Source organism: Urocitellus parryii, chromosome 9, assembly GCF_045843805.1.
Source record: "Urocitellus parryii isolate mUroPar1 chromosome 9, mUroPar1.hap1, whole genome shotgun sequence".
Lineage (NCBI taxonomy): Eukaryota > Metazoa > Chordata > Mammalia > Rodentia > Sciuridae > Urocitellus > Urocitellus parryii.
The window spans coordinates 101,171,393-101,195,381 of record NC_135539.1 but is presented as its reverse complement, the minus strand read 5'-3'; the positions used below and the strand labels follow the sequence as shown (position 1 = coordinate 101,195,381).

The 23,989-nt window shown below is 41.1% G+C and overlaps 1 protein-coding gene across 2 annotated transcripts in view; it reads left to right on the top strand.

Moving 5' to 3' along the window:
- The window catches only part of Tgfb2 (transforming growth factor beta 2), an 82,979-nt gene that overhangs the window by 3,999 nt on the left and 54,991 nt on the right, over positions 1-23,989 (top strand). The window contains exon 2 of one of the 2 annotated variants that reach the window (XM_026387990.2): positions 10,496-10,579. The exons of the other annotated variant lie outside the window; for it this stretch is intronic. Coding sequence (XP_026243775.1) covers positions 10,496-10,579 — 84 coding nt within the window. The remainder of the gene's footprint in view (positions 1-10,495; positions 10,580-23,989) is intronic. 2 annotated transcript variants of the gene reach the window in all.

Genomic DNA, 23,989 nt, shown 5'->3' with positions numbered 1-23,989 from the left:
GATCTTAACATCACCTACATTAGGGACATCGACATTTTCCTTTTATTTAGTTAAGAAATGGTGTTGACCCTTCCATGAGTAGCCTCACTCAGCAACAGTATGATGTTAGTCAGAACACAACAAAAAAAGAAGTGAGGAATTACCTTGGATTTTCCTTTCAAGTAAAATAAGCTGTTTTGTGTTAATGAAGAGTGGAATCGCCAACCTAGGGAACTGGAGAAAATAATCATTTTTGTTTATTCTGTCATACTAATTTAGATAAACTAAAATATTCAGCTTAAAAAAATCACAATGAGGTTACCTTTGTAATTGTTTCACACAAATGCTAAACATTTAATACCAAGCAATCTGTTTTTCTATTTTCCTGTAATTTTCCTAGTGAAATTTTGGAATATAAAATGAATACCAATGACACTGGTTTTGGGGAATGTGACTTAGTCTTCTCTTCATGAATATGTCTCTCTCTATACAAATGGCTGGTCTGTTGGCCAACTGCCCAATGAAGGAAAATGTTTGCAATTGCTGGAATACAGTAGCATATTTGGTTTATGTAGTATTTTTATTTTATTTTTTTAAGGTTTTCTCATTGTGTTTGTGTGTGTGTGTGTGTATGTGTGTGTGTGTGTGAGAGAGAGAGAGAGAGAGAGAAATATGAGATCAAAGAACAGACATGAACTCTTTGACTTCCAGAAAGATTTATTTATGTGCAACAGACCAAACTTTAATTCCTTCTCTTTTATTGCATCATTGCTTGTACTAACTCTGGTACCTAATTGTGGTTACATTTAAGTTAGGCCACATTCTCCTCTTTCAGGATTTCCTCTTTTTTACTTTTCAGACTAGAAAGAAAAAAGTCCTCAGTTTTTAACCGAAACAGTTAGATAGTCTTTGTTGCCGACGTAGGCCAGCCGGCCTTATGCTTCTCCTGAGGAGACCCTGCTGGATAGAGGCTGGCCTTCAGAGAAGCTTGAGGGGTGTCCCAGGACTACTTGACCTCTTAGAAGGAACCCTGGGGTCCTCTCTGTCTCCACAGCGACCCCTGTGGACTACCCAAGGAGCTGCACTTTTTGAATTACAGTTTCTCCCTGGTGAAAAGATGATGATGTAACCTAGTCACAGCATCTTCCATATAAAGATATGAAAGAATGACAGATCATTTTTCCTAGAGGAAACGGGAATGTGAGAAAAAGGCTAATGACTCACTGTTGAACCCACATCAAATCTGGGTTAGAACTGAGGAGTTCATTGACTCCTAGGCCTTTGCCCAGAGATTACAACACACTTCAGGCTGCAATTTTATAAGGTTCCGGAAGATAGACTGGAGGAGCCTACCTCTGGAAGAGGTGTGCAGGTCACCACTTGGGTGCGACTCCGGCCTGACTTCTACCCCACTGCCACCCCTACCCTTCTTTGGAGGTTCAGGAGTAAGGTGAACTGCAACCAGGAGAATGTGCTGAAGATAGCCCTTGCTGCTCTCTTGATGGAGAATTTCCGGTCCTGAGGGGATCCTGCAGAGATCCCTTGGATCTGCCAGATGTGCTTTCCCTGCTTCGGCAGCCCTTCTGCTTTAGGGTGTATTCCATTTTGCAGATTCTGAACAGCTTGATGAAACATGGCCCTGGCTGAGATAAACAAATATTTCCATTGTCATTTTGAAAGCACATGGTGTGCTTTTGGTTTTTCGAGTGTCCTTTAAACAAAAATAGTTTTTAACCTAGGAATTCGATGTTCTCCAAGTATTTTACCTTAAGTTTGATAATACATTAGGGATTCTTTGATGGGCTTGTTTAGACTGAAAGGCTTGCTTCTGTCATTTGTTTACATGAAATCTGCATCAGGCTCCAACCACTAGCTACTTCTGTTCCTCATTCATTTTGTTTCTTTTCTGATGTCTGATCTCCAGAAATGGGTGTTTGACTGCGCTTCTCCAGCACCTTGCTGCCTGGATTGGCTGGGTGGCCTTAACTCAGCACAGGGCTTGCTCCTAACCTCTTCCTCCCAACCTGTGATTTGTCTTCTTGCTCTTTTCTATGATGTGCATGAAAGTCTACTGCTTATACATCATGTCCCTGTTCCACACTCGGCTGAGTCTCTGGGAGACAGAAGCCACTTCACTTTAGTGGGCCATAGTTTCTTCACTGGGCCACCTGCTTCCTGGAGGTGCAGAGGATTGAGATGATGTTTACCAGGAAACACCTGGCACAGCTGTGTTGGACATGCAGCAGGGCTGTGCAGGGCAGCTCTTATTCACTGAATGGCAAACACCATTGACTTTAAGATACACTGTTGTTTTATGTGCCACTGAGAAAGAAGTATCACTCCAGTTAATGCTAAGATGGCATTGATGATAAAAGAAAATCTGGACTTTAGAGATACTAAAATGTGATTTAAAAAAAAACGACGCCTGGAAACTGCTTCCACTTCAGACTTCCATTCCCTTTTTTTCTTTGTAAGTTCCAATCGGTGAATCTAGTTTCCTGGTTCACTCTAGTTTCCTGGTTCTTTAGGTGACCTTTGCTATTTATGGTCAGGGCACATAGAATGGCAGGGCTGGTAATCTACTATATGAGAAGGCCTTGAGAGTTTAGGCTTCTTCGGTTCTGCTTTCTTAGATGACATCCAAGACCTTTCAAGGTCTGGCCCCACCTTTGCTCAGCCCCTTCTCTTACTAAAGTCTGACATGAAAATTACATTCCCACTATATCACCTTCTTTGGTTTACACAAACGAGCCATTTATTTTTATGCTCCTGAGCCATTGTTGTTGCTGTTTCTTCCACTGGGAGTATTTCTTCTTTTTTTGCATCACTGGGAATTGAACTCAGGGGTGCTCTACCACTGATGACATCCCAGCCCTTATGTATGCATGTATGTATGTATTTAAAGTCAGGGTCTCACAAAGTTGCCCAGGCTGACCTTGCACTTGGGATCCTCCTGCCTTGACTTCCCAAGTAACTGGGATTATAGGTGAGTGCCACTGTGCCCAGGTGAGACCTGTCTTTTATCACTTATTTAGTAAGATGTCACCTCCTTAAGAGGCCTTCTTTGATTTCCTAGTCTTGCTGAATTGGCTCTCATACCGCACCATCACCATCTTAAGTTTTATCTCCATCTCTGCCTCTTTTGTTCTTCGTAATTTCTCACCGTGCTCTGGGCTGTCTTCTTTATTGGTTTGTAAATGTTCTCGGAATAGGAACTGAGCAGTCTAACTTCTCTGCACTCTTACAGAACCTCGCCTAGTGTCTTTGTTCAATAAATATTTAACAGATGAATGAGCACTAAGATTGAACCACCAGAGGATCTGAGTTCAAAGAGTCTGGACCAGGTGACACGGAACTGAAATCTGCTCACCTTCAATTTCAGGGAAGACATACTTAATGGGTATCACGGGCTAAGAGGCAGCCTAGGGCTTCATGTGACCTTACATTTCCTGTTGCCCATTTTTCAGACCATAATGAAAATGATGGTGATGATAATGGTGAAAGCTAACCTTTATTGATACGTCCTCTGCAGAGATTTAAATACTTTATGTGTATGTTCTAGTTTCTTCATCTTCACAAGCACCCCTTTGAGGTTAGCACTGATTTTTTTTTCCCTTTAATATCTGAGGACATGGATATTTCTATTTCTAGCAGTGATGTGTTATAGAAGTAAGGCTTTCGGTCACCACAGATAGAAGAAACCATAATGCAGAATAGAAGCCCTAATACAGAACCCAGAAAATGGAGAACATGACTTTTCTTGACCTCTTGAAAAATAATGCAGTGCATCTGGGAGAGCATGGTGACTCTCCTAGCAAGAATTAAATTTACATGAGTTTGGCTCTATTTTCCCTACCTCTAACATATTCAGCTTTTATCTCTGTATTTGATTGATCCCCAAATTGGAGATTTATCAATTGATAAATTTTTGATCTTTCCCTGTAACTTTTTTTCCCCCATAAATTTTTGACAGATTTGATTGATAGGACATTCCTCTAGTCTCTTTCAGAGAGTTGTGTTTGGGAAAGCAGGATGGTGCCATACATGAGCATGGGCTTCAAAGCTGGACAGATCCAATAAGTAAAGAAGGAAGAAGAACAAACAAGGGAATTGCACCAAAGGAATCTCAGAGGTTAAAAGGGAAACATCAAAGCCGAGAAGTCCTACTCTAGAATGGGTGTGAGGGTGCACACCTGTGATCTTAGCTACTCAGGAGGCTGAGGCAGAACGATCACAGATTGGAGGTCAGCCTGGACAATTTAGTGAGACCCTGTCTCAAATAAAAGTTTTAAAAAGGCTGGAGATATAGTTCCATGTTAGAGTGCCTGCTTAGCATGTGCATGGCCCTGAGTTCAATCTTCAGTACAAAAAAAAAAAAAAAAAAGTCCTACCATAGTCACAATGGTTGAAAAGTGGTCCTGTTTTGGTTACAGATGGGCTCTCTCCTTGAGAGTTATCAGAACTGTCTCATTGACATTCAAGTTGCTTCCTGCGGAGTTCAGATCTGGGCTCTGCCTTTGTTGGCCTAGTAGCTGGGGTTGGAGCCCCTTCACTTGACCTGGCTCAGTTTCTTCACTGGGTGAAGATGGCGGTTATAAAGTCTTGGTGAGGAGGCGTGTGAGGAAGCACCTAATGCAGCTGCTCCTGGCCCTTCCAGTCCCACCCCTCCTCACAGGTTCCTTTTCTTCCTTCTTCCTTTGGCGAGAGTCTCTGTGGAGGAAGAAGCCAGGACATTTGGAGCCAAGACTGAGCCTGGTTTGGCAGCTGTGGCTAGACTTGGATAGACCTCATTTCACCTTCATTACCTAGCATTAGCCACAGCAGTTTCTGAGCTATCAGGTGAAAAGGGCCTTAGCAATGGAGTGACATTAGGAGAAGAGGCATGAAGGAAAGTGGAGGGACTGTTCAGGAGAAATGAAAACCTGGGTGCTGGTATCAGAGAGCAAAGCCACCCTAAAACCTCAGAGTGTTGTTGGCAGGGCAAGGTGTTCACTGAGAACTGAGTTAGCTTCTGGCTTTGCTGGGGCTACCCAGGAACACCACTTCACTGATGTGAGAAAGCATTGCTGTCTGACAGGAATTGAATTGCTTGGATTTTGTGTCTCTTACAAGAAGGGAAAGCCTTGTGGTGCTGAGAAAGAGATCTCTGTGGACTGGGACCATCCCTTCCTCTGTTCTCTCAAAAATGAGCACTTGGATTTGTTATGCCTGATAAGTAAGAAATGTTTGGCTTAGATGTTCCTTTAACCACAGCAACTGAGAAACAGAAGGCAAACGGAAAATGCTTTTTGGATGTTGTGAAGCCCAAATTTTCTGAAAATAGTTTGAACACATTTCCAAGCCTCCACAGGCAGCTGTTTTCTTTCACACTAGCATGTTCCACACATCTCTGTTCCCTGGGAGAGGGTCCTTGTTGCCTCAGGACTTCCTGGGTCCTTGTGTGTTGGTAATGGGGGAGCAAGTTGTTCCCAAAGAAGTGACGCTGTGTTCTTGAAAGAAAAATCATGGAGCAGCTATTTGAGAAAAGGAGTTGCTTTTTTGGAGTTGTTGTTTGTTTCAGGAAATACTACAGCATCTTTCTGGTTTCATGAAAGCAAACGAAAGATGCTGGGACTTCAACCTTGGCTTTGGCCACCTGGTTTTCCCTGTTACCACCCTGACGAATACCACATCTGTCTTGACAAATTAGTTCACAGATAATCACTCATTCCTGACTTTAGGCTATTCTAGCCATCTTTGTTACCTCATCTTGTGAACAAGAATGCAGAGTTTGGTTGTGAGAAGGACACTGAAATGACCACAGGGTCCACTGACCTTTGCAAAAATTTATCTGAAATAAAAAGATCATTGTAATTTTGTAGTGTATTTTATGAGTACTGAAATATTTCCTGTTGCCAGAATATAAATGGGAATATTCTGGAAAGTATAATTTAATTTTTAAATTTCGGATTCGTTTCAGTATTGGTTATTTCAGTCCTTCTTAGAACAAGTGTATCAGAGATGATTCTGTCTACACCATTGTAGCTGTAACTTGGCATTCCTTCCATTGGGGGGATTCTTTCTCATAGGGTCATTAGTTTCTTTCTGTTGACTTAGTCACATTTTCACTTCTGCTTTGACATCTTCATGGCAATCTCACTGGAGTCATTTTTATTTGTTTTATAATGAACTCTTATAATTAAGCTGCTGGCTCATACAGCCCATAAGAAAGAAAGGTCAATGACTTATTCTGATTTTATATTATTATTATTATTATTCCAGAGGCATTTCACCACTGAGCCACATCCCAGCCCTTTCTTTTATTTTTTATTTTGAGACTTGGTCTTGCTAAGTTGCTTAGGACCTAGCTAAGTTGCTAAGGCTGGCATTAAACTTGTGATCCTCCTGCTGCAGCCTCCTGAGCCACTGGGATTACAGGCATGCCCACTGCATCCAGCTTGATTCTGCTTTAGGAGGAGGAAAAAACAATCATAGACAGAGGACATTTCATTTCTTTGCAGAGGATGGATGATTTAGTGAAGGAACTGTCTCCTTGGATGTCTCTCTTTCAGGACTTTTTGGGCAAATCTTTCCACATCCAGGTGAATCATCCCTTGGTACTTTTGGCTCTGAAATTTGGGAAGGATGAAGAAAGGAGTGCTTCTGAGCTCCCAACTTCTACCTGCAAGTGGCAAGGCAGAACCAGAGCTGAATTATAGCCATCCTTTTAGGCTGCCTGTCCATCAAACTCCATCACCATAGGTTGCTGGCACTGTCTACACCCTGTTTTATATCTGAGACACCTTGAGGCATTTTTTTAAAAAAAAACTTACCTATTTGAAAAGTAATTTTGTCACTCATTTGGTCCTCTGTAGTATTAAACCTTCAGTTGTTAAATGTGTGGGCCATAGCCATGAACTAAGGTCTGACTTACCACTGTTTTACCAACTAGACTTGAGTTTCTTTCTCCATGGAATGAGGTGACTGGTGCTCATTTGTCTTGGAGAGTGGTACGTTTCAGAATTCCACTGTCAGAAAATATCACCACCAATAATGAAACTATGCATGTAGAGTCATGTCAAATGTCATTAGTTCTTATTCTAAAATAGGGTCTCAAACCAAGTTGACCCCAAATCATTGTATATTTGGAACAGTTTTCCCTTTCTCAGTAATACTTGCTGGAAATTCTCTAAAAAAAAAAAAGAGTTTAGTGTCAGGAGGAAAGATAGCATCCATGTTTAGAATTGTTAAAATTACAAGAGATGCATTGTGTTGCTGGAGGGGTTGGGAGGACTAGAGCAGGAGCTAATTTGACATAAAATTTATTGAAGCAATTTTAATGGGATTGAAGCATTTTAAGGAAGTTTTTAATTCTGAGACAGGATCTCACTAAATTGCTGAGGCTGGCCTTGAACTTGTGATACTCCTGCCTCAGCCTCTTGAGTAGCTGGGATTACAGGATTGCACCACCACCACTGACTGCATTGAAGCATTTTTAATTCTGCTTAAGATATTATAGCAAGAATGGCTTTATTTCTAGCTAATAGACATTTTCACATTATATAAAACTGTTGCTTACTCAGACATATATAAACCTTATGAGGAGATACTTTTTCCTTGACCCACCTAGATGGATTGCTTTGAGGTCAAATGATGTTTTATAAATGGCCTTTCTAACCTATAAGTCACAAAGACCTGGACGAATGGTTCTCAAATTTACCATGCGAAAAATCAAGCATGGTGCTTATTAGTAAATGTAAACTCCTAAGCCCTTGTCTCCCACCCCATCTCCAAATTATTATTCAGTGGTTTGAAGTTAAGCTTCAGCAACCTGCATCTTGACAAGCAGGCCAGGTGATTCTCAAATGATTCAGAAACACACTCTGGAAACATTGTTGCTTTGTTGTTTTATTTCTGAGCTGTGTTGTCACAGGCAAAACTGAACCCCAACACTTACAATTCATATCAGAATCATTTAGTTATTTTGTAAATCACCTATACCAAATTTTAATTCTGGGACTCCTATTTTATAACTTGTATAACCCATAGTTGCCCATTTATTAATTATGAGTGCCCAGAGTCTTCTGAAAAGCACTGTCTCTAAGACTATAAATGTCTCAGATGTTTATAGTGTTTCACGTTTTACAAACCATTTCGCATATATCTAGAGCTTCACTGATCTTAAAAAATATATATCCATACCCCAATACTGCTTCAGTCATGTAGATGACTGAAAATTGATAGCTTAAAAACTAAGGACTGCTTTCTGAGGCCTGAGTAGTCACTATTCGCATCTTTATGTCTTCATCCAATTCATGACCTTTTTTTAAAATATTTTTTTTAGTTGTGGATGGACATCGTATCTTTATTTTATTTATTTTTATGCAGTGCTGAGGCTTGAACCCAGTGCCTCACATGCAAGGCAAGCACTCTACCACTGAGCACAACCCAGCCCCAATTCATGATCTTAATTGCTAAGGCTCTGCTTGAAAATAAAACAGAAAAAAAGTAAGGAAAGAAATAATTTTAAGACTGCAACTTCATAGCAGAATGAAAGTAAACCAAAGGGGCATGTTTAAGTCGGGCATGCTGGAAATTGTAAATGACAATAGTCACGTCACCTTGTTCCTACCTGTGACCTGGGTGACCTAGGGCAGTGTCAGGGATCTGAATCCCATGGATAGAACTGTCCCTCTTCTGTACCACGACATCCAGTGGCCTGAAGAAGGTGCTGTTTCCCAGGAAAAGGATTGAAATCCCCCCAAGAAATGCATAGGGCCATAGTTTGGAGAAAAAGTATTACTAACCAAGCGACTCACTTTGCATCTTCTACCTTCCTTTGGTTATTTTCTTGTGGATTTTTATTTAGGATAACTTTCAGCATCTCTTTTTAAAGACCAACTTTGAATGAGAAATCTTTGATTGCTAATCTTGTGACAAACAGTTTATACCCAGTGTAGCTTCCTGTCTTTGCTGACTGGTTATTTGAGGGAATATTCTCCCTATCAGGCTGTGCAGAAAGCTCTTAAAATAAACAGCATGGTTGCTTCTTGGTAGGAACATATGGGAACAGATGTCAGCTGGAAGCAGCATATGGTGGCATCAGGGTAGCAGAATGTGTTTCTAACAGCCCAGATGCTAGGCCTTCATTTCCATGCCACACTGGCCACAGAGAACCCCCATCTCAATGAAAGAGTGTGTTGGCTAGACCGCATAATCCATGTATGTGTGAAAAAGTGTCACTGGGGTCTTTGTAGGAGGCTGAATGTTGAAGATGGTAAGTTGCAGAGTATGGGAAAGGCTGACACTATCCATGTTAAAATTGAGTGATAAAAGGCACAGATCTGGCAAAAAAAAAAAAAAAAAAGAGAGAGAGAGAGGATTCCATGAAGCCTTTGTTTTTTTATCCAAAGAAGGGTTCAGTTCAGGGAAGGATTCAATTCAGGTCTGAATAGTGACAGTATTACTTGCAGAAGATATGCCCTGCATATATAAAAGATGAATAGTTTCTATCTATGCAAGGAGCCAGGACAGAATTATATCATGCCAGGCCTAGGAGGGCTCAGTTATATAGCTAATATGATTGCATTCCTTAATCACTTTTATTTGCCAGTCTTTTTTAAAATATAACATCTCATTCCCATCTTATAAAAACTCTTGGAGATAGCAGTATGTCTGCCTCAACTTGTAGGCACTGAAGTTCAGGTAAACTCCAGGGCTTATCCAAAGATTCATGGGAAATCAATGATAGAATGGGGATTTTTAGCCCATATCTTCTCATCCAAAGCTCCTACTATAGGCAGGAAAGCCTTTGAACACTCAAGAATGTTTTTTTTTTTCTTCATTTGAGACATTTTTTTTTTTTTGGTGTAGTTTTGTCTCTAAGAATCAGGTGGGAAATATCCAAATTGCTTTTATTTTAAGGAAAGTGAAGCTCAGAATTTCTGGATTTCATACTCTGAGGGGAGAAATGTTTAATCCATTTCAAAGAGCTCCAGTTTTCGAAACTGTAGCTAAGCAGCTACAACCAATATGCCCTTATACTTTTGACTCATTTCAAGTCAGAGTTTTCATATGCCAGTTAAAAATAATGACAGGTGGTTTTAAGAACTCTAAAAATCTAGGCCAGCCAAAGAAACACCAGGTATTATTCTTAATGAGTAGGCTGTTTTTTGTCAAAGAGGGTCAAGACCCTTCTTATTCATCTTTAGTATAACTCAAGGTATTTATTTTACTATTTTAGTTTATAAATTGTACATTGTCATTTCAATGTTAGAGTGTGTTAAGGGGAAAACAGAATCCAGGAGTCTGATAGCTGGTTAAGGGAGTCCAGGAGATCTGCGACACCAGAATCCAGAATCCTCTATAGATCTTTGTGTGTGATCTCCTGACCCTGGGTTGCAGGGACCTTATACATCTGGGTGGGGGCAATAAGAACATTCAGTGAGTCCCTCTTCTACTTTGAGTCTTTGTATAGTTCTGTGTCGGGCCTCTCTTCAGTAAAATAGCTAATGACTGTGCTTTTTAAAACTCCTAGCTGTCTGCCCAGTTGTTACAACACCCTCTGGCTCAGTGGGCAGCTTGTGCGCCAGACAGTCCCAGGTGCTCTGTGGGTACCTTGGTGAGTACACTCGTCTGCTTTATTCCTCGTTTGACGTGGTGATATCAAGTCCGTCTTTGGTTTCTGTCTCCTGTGGGGTGTACATTAGAGGCTATATAGGATTCTGAAATGCAGCCTCGTAGCTGAGTTTATCACAAAGGTGCCTGACATTTTCTAGTCAGAGTTTACATGAGAAGAGCTGATGAACAGCTTGGTAGATGTGCCGTGACTTGACTGTAGCTTGTGAAAGTATTACTTGGGGGTAATGAAATATGTGTTCCAAGGGACACAGAGGGATTGGAAATATTGATCTCCTGATCCCCAGGGAGGCTTCTCTGGAGAGTTGAACAGTATAGCCTGAATGTCAAAGGAAGGTTGTTTTTTTCATATCTTGTTTATGTGTGTGTTGCTATTCCCGACACATAGTAGTTGCTTAATTACTGTTTTTGTTCTGAACTAAAGGGGGAAAAGGAGATTTTTCTCTCCTTTGAGGTTTTTGCAGGAGGCCTAAGGGAGAGTTATGCTGATGCCATTATTTGTGACTTTCATATTGACATGTCTGAGTTGCATGAGAAAATGGACTGACAGGGGTCCATCCTCAGCTAATTGGACTTGAGCTTGCTGCTTGCTTGAACTATTTATCCCTGACCCTCACACAAAGTGCAGGCTTCTCAGAGCCAGTGCAATGGGTTAGGAAAAGGAGCACCAAAGCCAGAGGTCTCTACCTCTTTCTGATTTGGGACATTATTGTATTGCCACCAGCATTTATTGAATGCCTTCTGTATGCTGGGCAATGAGTCTGGACCTAAGAATAGAGCTTGAGTGATCCTAGCATTCAATAAATTCAGTGGCTTGAGTTGTCCCCAAATCCTGCTTAGGAAAACAAGAAATAGACTCACAATCCTGGCATTAGTTAACCACCTGTATTTGAGGCCCTGAGAAGGTTTTGATTATGTTGATTGTAAATGTGGGAGGGCGGTGACCTGGATAGAGACAAAGGAAATGTTTCTATTTTTCTGATAGAAGCCTGGTTCCCTGGATATCCTATTCTGTAACTTACCGTGCTTTATGTTTCTTCTTAGGAATCAATATAGTTTATTCACAGTGGCCTATGCTGGGATTTCCTCAAAGGGGGAAAAATGAAAGAAAAAAACCCAACAAAACCCTGATTCTGTTGAGAGTACATATTTATTTTACTACAGAAAGCCTAAGAGTGGCTAGAAGCTGCTATATGAATGAAGAGTGAAAGATTTAATGCATGCTTTTAAAGCCCCCTTTTACCAGTTTGGTGGTTCATGTCTATAGTCCCTGCAATGGGTTGGAAAGAGGTAGGGAGGCTGAGGCAGGAGGTTTGCAAGTCAGAAGCCCCAGTAATTTAAAGAGGCCCTAAGCAACCTATTGAGAACTTGCTTCAAATTAAAAAAATAAAAATAAAAAGTTTTGAAAGGCTGGGAATATAAAAGGAAGGAGGGAGGGAGAGAGAAAATTTGAAAGAAAGAAAGAAAATTCAAACTCAATAAAGAAAGATAATTAAAAATCCCTTTTGTGAGAAAAACTATATTTGAATTTGAATTTTATTTCACTCCTTAAACCCAAAAGTGGAATGTCCAGTTTTTTCCCTACCCACTGACTGGCTTGTTGGAAGGAAGAGAAGGGGAAAGAAGGAAGGAAAAATTTGTTGGAGAACCCCATGTTGCTAGTCCTCATCCTGATTCTTCTCATGTTGGTTGGGCAGGGAAGGCCAGGAGGGCAATCCCCAATCTTCAGGAAGTTGGGGTTTGGAGAGCTAAATGCCTCGTCCTTGGTCACAGATCTAGATGCTGTCACCCATTCATTAGGTCCCTTTCTTCCCTCCTGCTTTGGACTGATTTCCTTTTCATCCCTCCCTCTGGTAGTAAAGAGGTCTTCCTTGGTTCTTCCGTTGGTTTTTCTTCTTAGAGTCTCCTTCTTATTTGGGGTGATTTTTTTTAACACCTTTATTTACTTGTTTATTTTTATGTGGTGCTGAGGATCGAACCCAGGGTCTCGCACTTGCGAGGGGAGCGCTCTACCGCTGAGCCACAACCCCAGTCCTTGGTGTTAATTTTTTATCACTTGTTTGTTTCAAACTTCCCTTTTCCTTTGGGGAAAAACACGGGAAGCCCACCTGCCCTGAAAAGACCCATCATTTCTCCAAGGGTGTGGCCAGGTAGGTGAGGCACGGCTCCACGTGGATTCCCATGAGTGGGAGGCTCTTCTACTTTCCCAGCCCCCAGCTGACCCTTCTCAGACCTTTATGCAAGATAGTGGGGCTCTGCATATCTTGTCTTGTCTTTCTTTCTTCCTTTCTTTCTTTTTCTTTCTTTTTTTTTTTTTTTGTCTCTGTTCTTAGAAATAGTAATTGAGTAAAAATGTAAGTGAGTGTATGCCAGGGGGCAAGCATCCAGGGTCAGGTTGAATTTCTCCATGCTGAGTGTGATTCTGAACACTCGTTAAGTGGAGTGGGCCCATGCCAAGCAGCTCGAGGGCCATCCCTGTCACCTTGTGTGACCGCCTCTCGGTTCCAAGGAGATGCTGGGCGTGGCTGGAGGCATTGTGGAGCCTGTGGCGCCTCTTTCTTTCCTCCCTCTGTAACCTAAGTGTGGTTGATCACTGCATGTCAGACACTGATGCTGATGGTGGGGGCTCTGGGGCTCCATTGCCTTGAAATAAGAACAACAGGGAAGATGAAATGGACCACATCCTCACAGACCATGTGGTTGCACAATCACTTTTCTCTTTCTAAATTCATTACCCCCAATAATATTGGTGGAGGTTAGGATGACCTGCCTAAAGTTTCCTAATAAGATAGAGGAATCCAGGGCTGGGGTTGTGGCTCAGCCATAGAGTGCTTGCCTCACATGTGCAATGCCCTGGGTTCGATCCTCAGCACCACCTAAACATAAAAAGCAAATAAAATAAAAAAGATATTGTGCTCAACTGCAACTAATAAATAAATAAATAAATGTTTTTTTTAAAAAAGATAGAAGAATCCAGAGGACAAGCAATAGAGACAGTGTCTCTACATGAATGAATGGATGTACAATCATGAAGGTGCATTCCACTTTTTAAGTACTTACTGAGTAAGAGGCTTTTAAGTAACTCAGTTAAGATGTAAAGATGTTGTTGTTCAAAGCGTGGCTTGTATTTGTATCTCCTGAGGCATCTTAAAAGGAGATTCCTTGGCCCTGTCTCAGAGTCAGAACGGCTGGCTGGGTGGGCGGAGCTGGGGACTTTGCATAGTCCAAACAGGCAGTGCAGGTGCTTCTGGCCTTGAGGATGTTTGCAGCTGTGTGAGGCAGCAGATGCAGGCCTGTTTACTTGTAGACATCCTGCTGGGAGGATGCAGATCAGTGAGGCCTCTGTTTGATCAGCTGGCCCTGCAAGCATGGGACCCTGAATCTACAGCCCTAGTGGAGTTTTTGCTAGGTGCTTTTCCTTTTCCTAAGTTCATCCAAGAACTGAGGTAGTCCTGTTGCTAATAGTATCACATAAATCCCTGGCTCACTGTTCATCACAGAGGGGGGACACTGACTGTGCAAGGAAGTAAAAAGGGTCATGTAGAGAGGGTGGCAGATGCCCAGTTTGGAGATTATGCAGGGGAGTGAATTCTTTCACCCAAGAGCCTTTCACTCCAGGCAATCATGGAGTGGGAAGGGGATTTTTGAAGTGAATATTTAATGCATATGTGACACATACTCTATAATGTATAAGTTAATGTATAATTCCCTGGGGTAGTGTTTGGTCAAAGCACTGCCATCCTCTTTACGGCCAGAATCCCGTTCTGACACATTCCATGGGGTTAGGATCTAGCCAACAATGGAATGTAAACTCTATTATCTCAGCCAAACTCAGTTTCAGTGAACTACAGTTTTCTCAATCCAAATGGTGTTTTCTTCAAGCAGAAGTATTAGAGCAGGTGGGAATCTGACCAAGCTATTAATAAGTAAAGTTAATGATAAATGACTTGGTATTTGATTTGTGCAACCCTGGGCCTCCTGGTATTCTGCTGTGATTTTTGAACCACCCAGTATTTTGAATTCAACCATGCAGTATGAATATTATGATTTTGGTAGTATGTGTGTGTGTGTGTGTGTGTGTGTGTGTGTGTGTGTTTTGTCATCCTACCATTTAATGAAATATCTCGTTCTCCTAGGTGGTCTGCATCATTTAAAGCCTATGTGGCTATTAAAATAGGAGAAAAAATAACTTTCCAACACGTCTTCAACCAAAAGATCTCTCTATATTATTTAAAAATAGAGATAGGGTTCTAAAATAAATGTCCAGTGCATGCAGAGATCTTTGGCAGGTAAAAGAGGACATCCTTTTGATATACTAATTTATTCAGTGGTATTTATTGTGTGTCTACTTGTATCAGGCACTCATGGATGATAGGCATGGATGATACCACCAGTGAGTAAAACAATAAAAATCCTTGCCTCTGTTGAGCTTATGTTCTGTAGAAGAGGGAAGAAAATTAATAATAGAGGTTAAATAAGAGTGATAGCATTTGATGAATGTTATGGGGGAACGAGTAGAACAAGTTTAGGATAGAGAAGTGAATTACGATTTTAAATAAGCAGGCCGTAGAAGAGTTAAGGCAGCATTTAAACAGACTTGAAGGAGATCAGAAAGTTATGTGGGGAAGAGCGTTTTTGGCAGAGGGAACTGCTAGGCTATTTCTGGCCTGTTCTAGGATTATCAGAAGTGTCCTCAAAGATGAGATTAGAAAGATCATGAGTGACAATTCATGTGGGACCTCGTAGGCCATTCTAAGGTCTGTGACTTTTTTTTTCTCTGAATAAGATGGGGAGAACGGTGGTTTTCGCCAAGGGCCCACTATGGCTACTAGATTGGGAGTGGAACTTAGGGTGGCTAGGGTAGAAGTGGTAAGTACATGAGCGGCCTTGGTAATGCACTGGCTGGAACTTGGTGACTGCAATTCTAGGTAAAACCACACAGGAATCTCAGACATTCCTTGTGCCGAGTTCTTTCTTCAGCAGATAGTTTGAGAGGTTCTTTATGTAGATTCTGTTTTTTTGTCTGTTTGGTGGTTTTTAATAGTCCTGAGTTATTGGCAACTCACCTCCTTCCTTTCTGGCAAGGAGTTGGCGCTGTGTGAAAATAGTCCTGTAGGTCTCCCATCTTGTGCTGACCAGCGGGCTGTGGCAGCTGTTGGAGTTTATACTTGCTGTAATGCCTGGTAATAGGCCCCCTGGACTCCGTAGCCAGGGACACCTGGCACTAAACTCATAGGTGACCATGCTTTAGCCTTCAAGAATGACAAACTACCTTTCCAAGTCAGACTTGGAAGGATTTTTGGATCTGTCCAGCTGTGCCTAGTGCAGGAAATGGAAGTGCCCTTGCCTAAATGTTGAAATGGGGTCATAAGCCAGGGAATTTGTAAAACTATGTCTCTTATCAGTCAAAAAGCATTTCTTTTGGAGCAGAATTTGCTTTCTAATTCTTAAGTGTTGCATGGCAAGAATTACACTGGGATTCATCCATCTGTATAAGAAATATCGATTGAATCTCCTGGGTGCCACATGAAGCGTAGATCCTGTCCTTGGGGAGCCTACAACTTAGTGAGGAAGTCAGGCAGCCCAAACCAACCAAACCAAAATGCCAACTCTGTGTGGTTGATCACAAGTGAGACATCTGAGAAGCCAGAAGAAGAATTGTTTAACTTGGCCCAGAAAGGTGAAGGAAGTCTTCTTGTGGGAGATGATATTTGCCTCCTGAAAGATGACCTTTCAGATTGTAGTTTGGCCATCAAGCAGCAATAGGAAGCTGTTTTATGTTTTCTGGAAGGAGAATGTGTTAGTCAGCTTTTCATCTCTGTGACAAAATACCTGAGAAAAACAACTTAAAGAAGGAAAGATTTATTTTGGCTTATGGTTTCAGAGTTTTTAGTCCAAGGTCAGCTGGCTCCATTGCTTTGGGCTTGAGGTGAGGCAGAACATCATGGTGGAAGGGTGTTGTGGAAGAAAGCATTGGCTCCTGAGGGCCAGGAAGCAGAGAGAGAAAGAACAAGGAAGATGTCAGGGACAAGATGTATACTTTTAGGGCACATTTCTAGTGGTCCCAGCTCCTACAGTTCCCACCTCCTTCTGAAAATGTTATCAAATTATAAATCTATCTATAGATTCATTTACTAATGAGGGTAGAGCCCTTATGATCCATTCGCCTTCCCTAGAGTCCCACTGCTGAAAACTGTTTCACTGGGGACTAAACCTTCATTCAACACGTGAGCCTTTGGGCAACATTCAAGATCCAAACCATAACAAAGAAGGTTTGTCCTTGCATATCGCTTCTTCCTATGTGAGCTTGCATAACCCCTATCTTGATGAATCATGAAACTGCAAGAAAGCTTAGTGTGGTCTTTGGAAAAATTGATTTATTTTTTTAAGGGAATCTTGAAATGCTGGGTCTGGAGAATAGTCCAATATGTTTATGTCAAGTATTTATTATTCAAAGCGAATATGTTCAGAAGACATACTTGGCCTGTTGTATATGAGCATCCATGTAACGATGTGCTGTGGTATAGTGGGACTCTGGGGAATAAAGCACTGTTTTACAACTTCAAGGTCACTTTCTAGGGCTTTCCGCTCAGTCTCAGTTGTATACAATAAAAAAAATTCTCTCTTAGGCATAGATTTTTCATTCATTCAACTTTGTGCGTTGGCTAAGCTTTGCTTATGAAATCTCCATTCTGGGACCCAGGCCAAGGGAACAGGCCCCCTAACCTGAGCATGCTTATCCCATGGCAGAGCCATAAGATATGGTTGTTGCCCCAAATCATGTTCACTGGCTAAAGCAAGTCAAGTGTTCATGCCTGATTGTTGTTGTTGTTGTTGTTGTTGTTGTTCATGCACAAGGGAGAGGTAACATGGGGATTGACCTAGAGAAAAGGGATAGCCAAAATTTTGAACAAATGATAGTTTACTATAGATAGTAGAGGAGATGGGAAAGAAGATTTCACCCCTGTTAAAAACTTGATATTGTGAGAAGGACATGATCAGAGCCACACTGTTGCTGTACTGGTGAAATTATGGGAAGCTTAATAATAGATATTTACTAAATACTTAGTAGGTTGATTTTATAAGGTCAATATAAATGTTAATTCCCTCCATTTTTATAAATGACTGGCCCCTCCAATATAGAGCAAGTTTATCTACATAAAAAGCACAGTTGGAAGGACCAGGTTTCTGAAGCAAGTCCTGATGTGTTATGTGAAGTTTATGTATGTCAGGGAAAGTGAAACTCAGGCTCACCTCCAAAACATGTAGTGACATCCCTTAGCCTTAGGGTCTTAGATTGCCACCCTGGTTCTGACATGCCCAGCAGTATCTGGAAGATGTTGTCCACGGTAAGGATTCAGGCTAAGTTTCCATGAGAGTATAAGTCTGGAGATGTTTAACTGTTTGCTAGAGGGAGCATGATTTTCCTGCCTCTTATCTCTCTTGTGTGAGTCCCATGCCAACTTACACATCATGTACCGTGTCAGTCCCTAGAATGCTGTCTAGCCTGAATCTTGGTCCCCTGAAAGGGACCCAACAGGTAGATTGTTTGTCACACTCCTACCTGTTGTATCCAGTGAGCAAACTGAAAAGTAACCTTGTCTAGCATGAGGCATTTACTGTGTGGACCCCAACACAGTTACAGCTCTCTTCTCTGACAGCCCCTGACTGTGCAAGGTAGCTTGATGCTTGCAAGTTCGTAAATAATTATCTCCACAGCCTATTCTTAGTAGCAACAGATGCTAAGCTTTTCCAGCCTGCTCTCAGGGTCAGTGGTGGGAAAGAGGAGAAAAAAAAAATGAAAGCATTGTTTTGCACATGGCTGGACATCTGTATTTCTGAATTGCCCTGTAGTGGGTATGATGCAACTGCTGGAGCTGTTTTGCTGAATGTGAACTTTGTCCACCAACTGGAGTCTAAATTGGTTTTGGATCCTTCTGAAATCTAAATGGCCAGACCATATTTTTCTAATATTCAGTTGGATTGTATCTTTGCTCTGAAGTGGAGCTGACTTCTAATGTGTTCACATGAGCAGCAGGGGTTGCTTCTCTGTTTTCCTGGTCTGTGTACTTGTTTTCTCAAGACTGCTACTTACTTCTTCCATTATCCATATTTGGGAGACCAGGAAAGTAGTTCCCTGTGGAACCCAGGCCACTGGGACTTCGAGGATGGTTAATTCTAGTGCTATTGTTAGCCAGAAAACAGATTGCTTTTCAGAAGTTAAACAGGTGAATCACCTAGGACAGCTAATCTATCAGGTATCAGGTATGCTGGTAGCATGGCAGACTTGGACTTGGGCTTTATATTTCAAAGTGTTTGGGTTCTAGGTTGGAAACTCCCAACTGTCAAGGCTGTGGTTTGTCTTTAGTGACTCTAGTGAAGAAGTAGTTGACTTCACTATGCACCAAAATCACCTGGTGAGCATTGAATGTATTACATATCTTATTTACCTCCAGAAATTCTGTCTCAGTTGGTTCACCTTTTTAGCTTTAAAAACCTCTCCAGGTGATTCTAATGCACAACCAGATCTGGAAACTTCTCTTTTGGGGATGTACATAGCTTTTCATAAAACTGTGTGGCTCTGTCTAGCTATCCATGTTTTATTTTGCATGAATTTCTGCATCAAACCAGCATCTATTTAAGTAGGGCTATTGATGGATGGGGAGCATGGATTCTGTCTTCAATAATAATATTACCGGTAACAATGCTAAACATCAGTTACTGCATAGTCATATTAGACACTGGGTTAATCTCTGTATTAGCACTCTACATAAACTCCACTATCACTGTCAATTTTATGGATAAGGAAGTTGAAGCTTACAGACATTGTATTTAATTTCCCCAAGTTATACAACTGATAAATGATAGAGTCAGACCTTGAACTTGATCTGTCTGAATCTACAGCACATCCTATTAATCACTCACTTAGGAGGATAAACTAAATTTAAATATTTTTTTGAAAGAATGAAATATCAAAAGAGGAGTATCCACCAAGTGAAAACCATAGTCATATCTGCATGTGTTAAGGAATCATTCTTTTCTAACAAATAAAAAGAGATGTGTTTGGATGTGTTTCTTTCCTTCTTATTATTTTTTTTTTCTTTTGCAAACAATATTTTTCTCCTAAAAACATGTGGAACTTAAAGGCAGGCAGCAGATCCCGTGGGTTCGAATGCTGGTATTAGAATTAAGCAGTGGCCTCTGAGCTTAACTCAGGCACATTCTTCGTATTCCCCATTTGAAGAATGGAAATAGTTTCTTCTGATATGAATTTATATGGAGGATAAGTGCATCCCTGCAGTTATTCTCTTGCCCAGGCTGGGTAATAATTAGAGTATGCAATATAAAATCCTGGTGTTTTTCATTTGGTTCCCTGGATAGAACAACTGTTTTTTGTTTTGTTTTGTTTGTAAATCTGAGGAATTACTTTTGACTTAGATGACTGCATTGATTCTCTGATGCCTATTAAAAGATTAGAATAGTACCAGCACCTATCATTGGGCAGGACTCTAGAAATTCCATAACCAGTTCCTGGAAGACCTGTCAGTCCCCATACATAGGAAGGAATGTTGCAGATTGAGCCATCCAATAAATATTTGTTAAGCAAAGGACTGAACAGATTTTGCAAATATGGGTCACAATAAAAGTAGCATCCTGCACGTTGCTAAGGACTTCTTGGGAGATGAGGGAGGTCTTAGTGGATTGTCATGCTCCCGCTTTCTTCATGGGGGTCCCATGGCCAACTCTTAATTGCCTACCTGGAGGGACTCTGTATAAACCAAGCATAGCAATATTAATAGGCTTTAAAAAGAATCTCGTCATCACTAGCCTCTGTTTATATCTTTCAGCCTTGATGAAAGAATACTGACTTTTTCTTCCCCTAAGTAGTATTTTTCATATTAGAAGTTAGAAAAAGTTCAGTGTCCCCAGGGCACAGAAGGAGCAGGAGAAAAACAGCTTGCCAGCTCATGTGAAAGATGAGAAGTCCGACTTCAGTGCCTTTGTATCCCCTGCTATGGGGACACCTGGATGAGCCCCTGCTCCCTCTGTGAGTTCAAACTTCTGTCACTGGTGCTATAAAGGGACATTTAGGCCTGTGTTTGTGGGTCTGTAGCCAGACAGCACAAGTATTTTTAGGGCTCTTTTTGTCTCAATTTGATTTCTGCTTGAAACTTTAACACATACAGGCTGCACCAAATGACTTTTAAAGTACTCTCCGGGTAGTGTAGGAGGTTTGGATTAATACTACAGCCTTTAAACAGTTTCTTTCTTTCTTTTTTCCTTTCTTTCCTTCTTTTTATTGCTAAATATCCAACAGGCTGAACGGAGGAAATTCAAGTCTAACCCTGGAGGGACCCCTGTTTAGTCATCTGTCTAGACAGACGGAGTTCATATAATAGGCCTCTCTGTTTCTTTTGCTTTGTATGACAGACGGTGGTCCCTTTCTTTCAACTTAGTGAAGATGTCAACCTTTGTTTTGTTGATCCCAACCTGCTGTTGATAAGCCAAGAAAGTGACTCAGCCATGAGCCAACAATGACTCTTGAGTGTGACACGCTGTGATCTCATAGAAGACAAATACAGGTTTTGCATTAAAGGCGACTTGGGCAAAATCCTGACTGTGTTACAGGAGGACAGTCAGTTACCCTTTGTGTACTTCATTTTTCTTTTCTTCAAAATGAGGATTAATTTATAAAAAGAAAACCCTGCTCTTCATCGTTCTTTAAAGATAGAAGTGATCTGATATATAAAGATAGCTTGCACATAGTAGGGGCTGAATAAATTTTCATTCATTCATTTGTCACTCATCATTTCAAGCCTTTAGCTTTCTTGCTTTCCTATTCTGAGAACCTATTGAAAAAATAGGAATTCTAGCTCATGTTTTTAATATCAAGATGACATACTTTGAGGACAGCAAGTGATATTTTTTCAAAGTTTAAAAATATTAAAAAGTCATACCAGTTTCCGTGACAGGAAAATAATACTGGGGATATTGTTTAAAAATGTGAGGCATCTAAAAAATAGTACAGTTCATAAAACCAAAGAGAGGAATGGAAGTTGGCAGAGGCTGGGGTAGGGAACAGGGAATTACTAATCAATAGGTATAAAGTATCAATTAAGCTAGATGAATAAGTGCTACAGCTCTGTTATACAGTGTATCTCTAGTAGACAATAATATATTGCACATTTAAAATTTTGTTGAAAAAGTAGATATCATATTGTTTTTAACAAAAACAATAAAAATGGCTAGAGTAAGGCAGAATTGAATTCTTTGTCATCTTAGGAGGGATGGAAACTCTCGAACTTGCCTAGAAGGACTGTACATATTAGTAACTTTTTTTTATACCTAAGTGGCATGTTAGTCATCTCACTTTCTAGTCATTTCACTTTTAAGTTCCATGTGCATTGACCCTAAAAACAAGGATCTAAAAAATGTTTAATTTTGTTTAAATCACTAACATTCACTGAGCAAATACTGTGGCAAGAACTCGGTGCCTCAACTAAAAAGATGAATTAAAAAAAAAAAAAAGAAGCTGGGGTTGTGGCTCAGTGGTAGAGTACTTGCCTAGCACATATGAGGCTCTGGGTTCAAGCCTTAGCACCACAATAAGAGTAAATAAATAAAGGTACTATGTCCATCTACAACTAAAAGAAATAAAAATAAAAACAACAAAAAAATTAAAAATGAGATAAGAAGGATTGAAGCTCTCCTAAAACAAGGATTTCAGACTTCCCAATGGGAAGATGCTAAGATCGCAGGATCAAGGTTTAAGTGGAGGTACTGCTGCTTCTAGAGACATAACTTTGGGCAAGTTCCCTTTTTAAGCCTCAGTTTCTTTTCTCCTATTCAAATGGGGTAATTTGGGTGAGTATAAGATAAAGGACATACTCCCAATAACTAGTAGCCTTGCTTTTGGTATTGCTGTTCCTTGTTATTCTATTATCCCTGTCTTCCCATAGATTAGAGCCTATTTGTGGAGACAAATTTGTAAACCAACAATCCTACAAAAAGAAAAAAAAAATTAAATGCCAAATGGTGTTTACAATCAAAATGCAATGGGAACACACAGGAAGGGGAGGGGGGTGGTTAATGAAACCAGCTTGTAAGGGAAGCTACCCCTGATGTCCACAGAACCACATGTCTGTTTGAGCCATGAATAGCCCCAGTCTTTACATGAAAAAGGATATAGAAAATGCAGCCTGTTTGTCAGCTGTTGGAGGGCAGAAGCAAATGTGGATGGTAAAACTTCTCACATTAATGTATGGTTCAGGACATCTTCCTACACTGAAATTCCAATAGGATCCAGGGCTTTACGTGGCTTGTGGCTTTGGATATGGTACGTCTGAGTCATGTCTCTTTCAATACAACTGTAATCAATAAAAATCCCTTTGTGGTTAACCACAGGGCATCCCTCCGCACCAACCCCACCCCCACATCAGCGCTATGATTCAATTTAGTGCTCCTCCCCCTAATAGACTTCACATCGGGAGGCACTTGGCGCCTCTCCAAGTACAAAGAACAGACGTCCTACTCTTGCTGACCCCTGTTACTCTGATGTCAGACTTCACTCAACCTGGACCCTGGGAAGATCAGTCCAGCCCGATACCCCGGGTGGGGAGAAGCCCCCCAATTTCATGGGAACACAGGAGAGACACTTCCCAAGGATGTAGTCTGAGGTCCCAGGGAGGCATCCCCAAGTCCAAAAGTCTTTTCTTCTAACTCATGTAACTCTGGCCTCTTCTTATATCCTCTTTAAAGTGAAGGATGAGACGAGGGTCCTCATCGGCCACCACCTCCTTAGCTGTGATTCGTTCTGTATGTCGTCCTGTGTTTTGTTTCTTTTTCTTACCTGGAAGTGACCTGAGGCACAACATGAGTGGTTGGTGCACAGGGAGAATGGGAGGAGAGGAGGCATGGAAAGGCCTAGAAGGGAGCCTCCAGCTCCCAGGGTCTGTGGCCAGCACCCATCTGGCACAGCACTTCCTGAGCCAACTGAGCTGAGAAGGGTGCCTGCCAGCAGAGTCCAGTTGTCACCCAGCAGTCCTTGAAGCATGACTTCTGCCACCTACAGAGGACAGCTGGCTTCTCTGTTAACCTTTCATAGCAAAAGCCCACTGAAAGAATGTGGTGTGTTTAACCTTATGAAAACGCTGCTTCTCTCTCTGTTCCTCCCTAAAGCACAAAGTTAGCATTCCCATGTTTTTTTCAAGGTTGTCGCTTGGGAGGAGATTTCATTTAAAAGTTCTGAGGTTAAATATCTGGAAGGGAAAAGGAAGCTGATTGAAATGGTCTCCTTTTTCTGTTCACACATCTGAGAGAGATGTTCTCTGAGTTTTGACATCGGAAGAGGGAGGCTGAAGCTCTAATCTCCTTTTACCATTGACCTTCACTT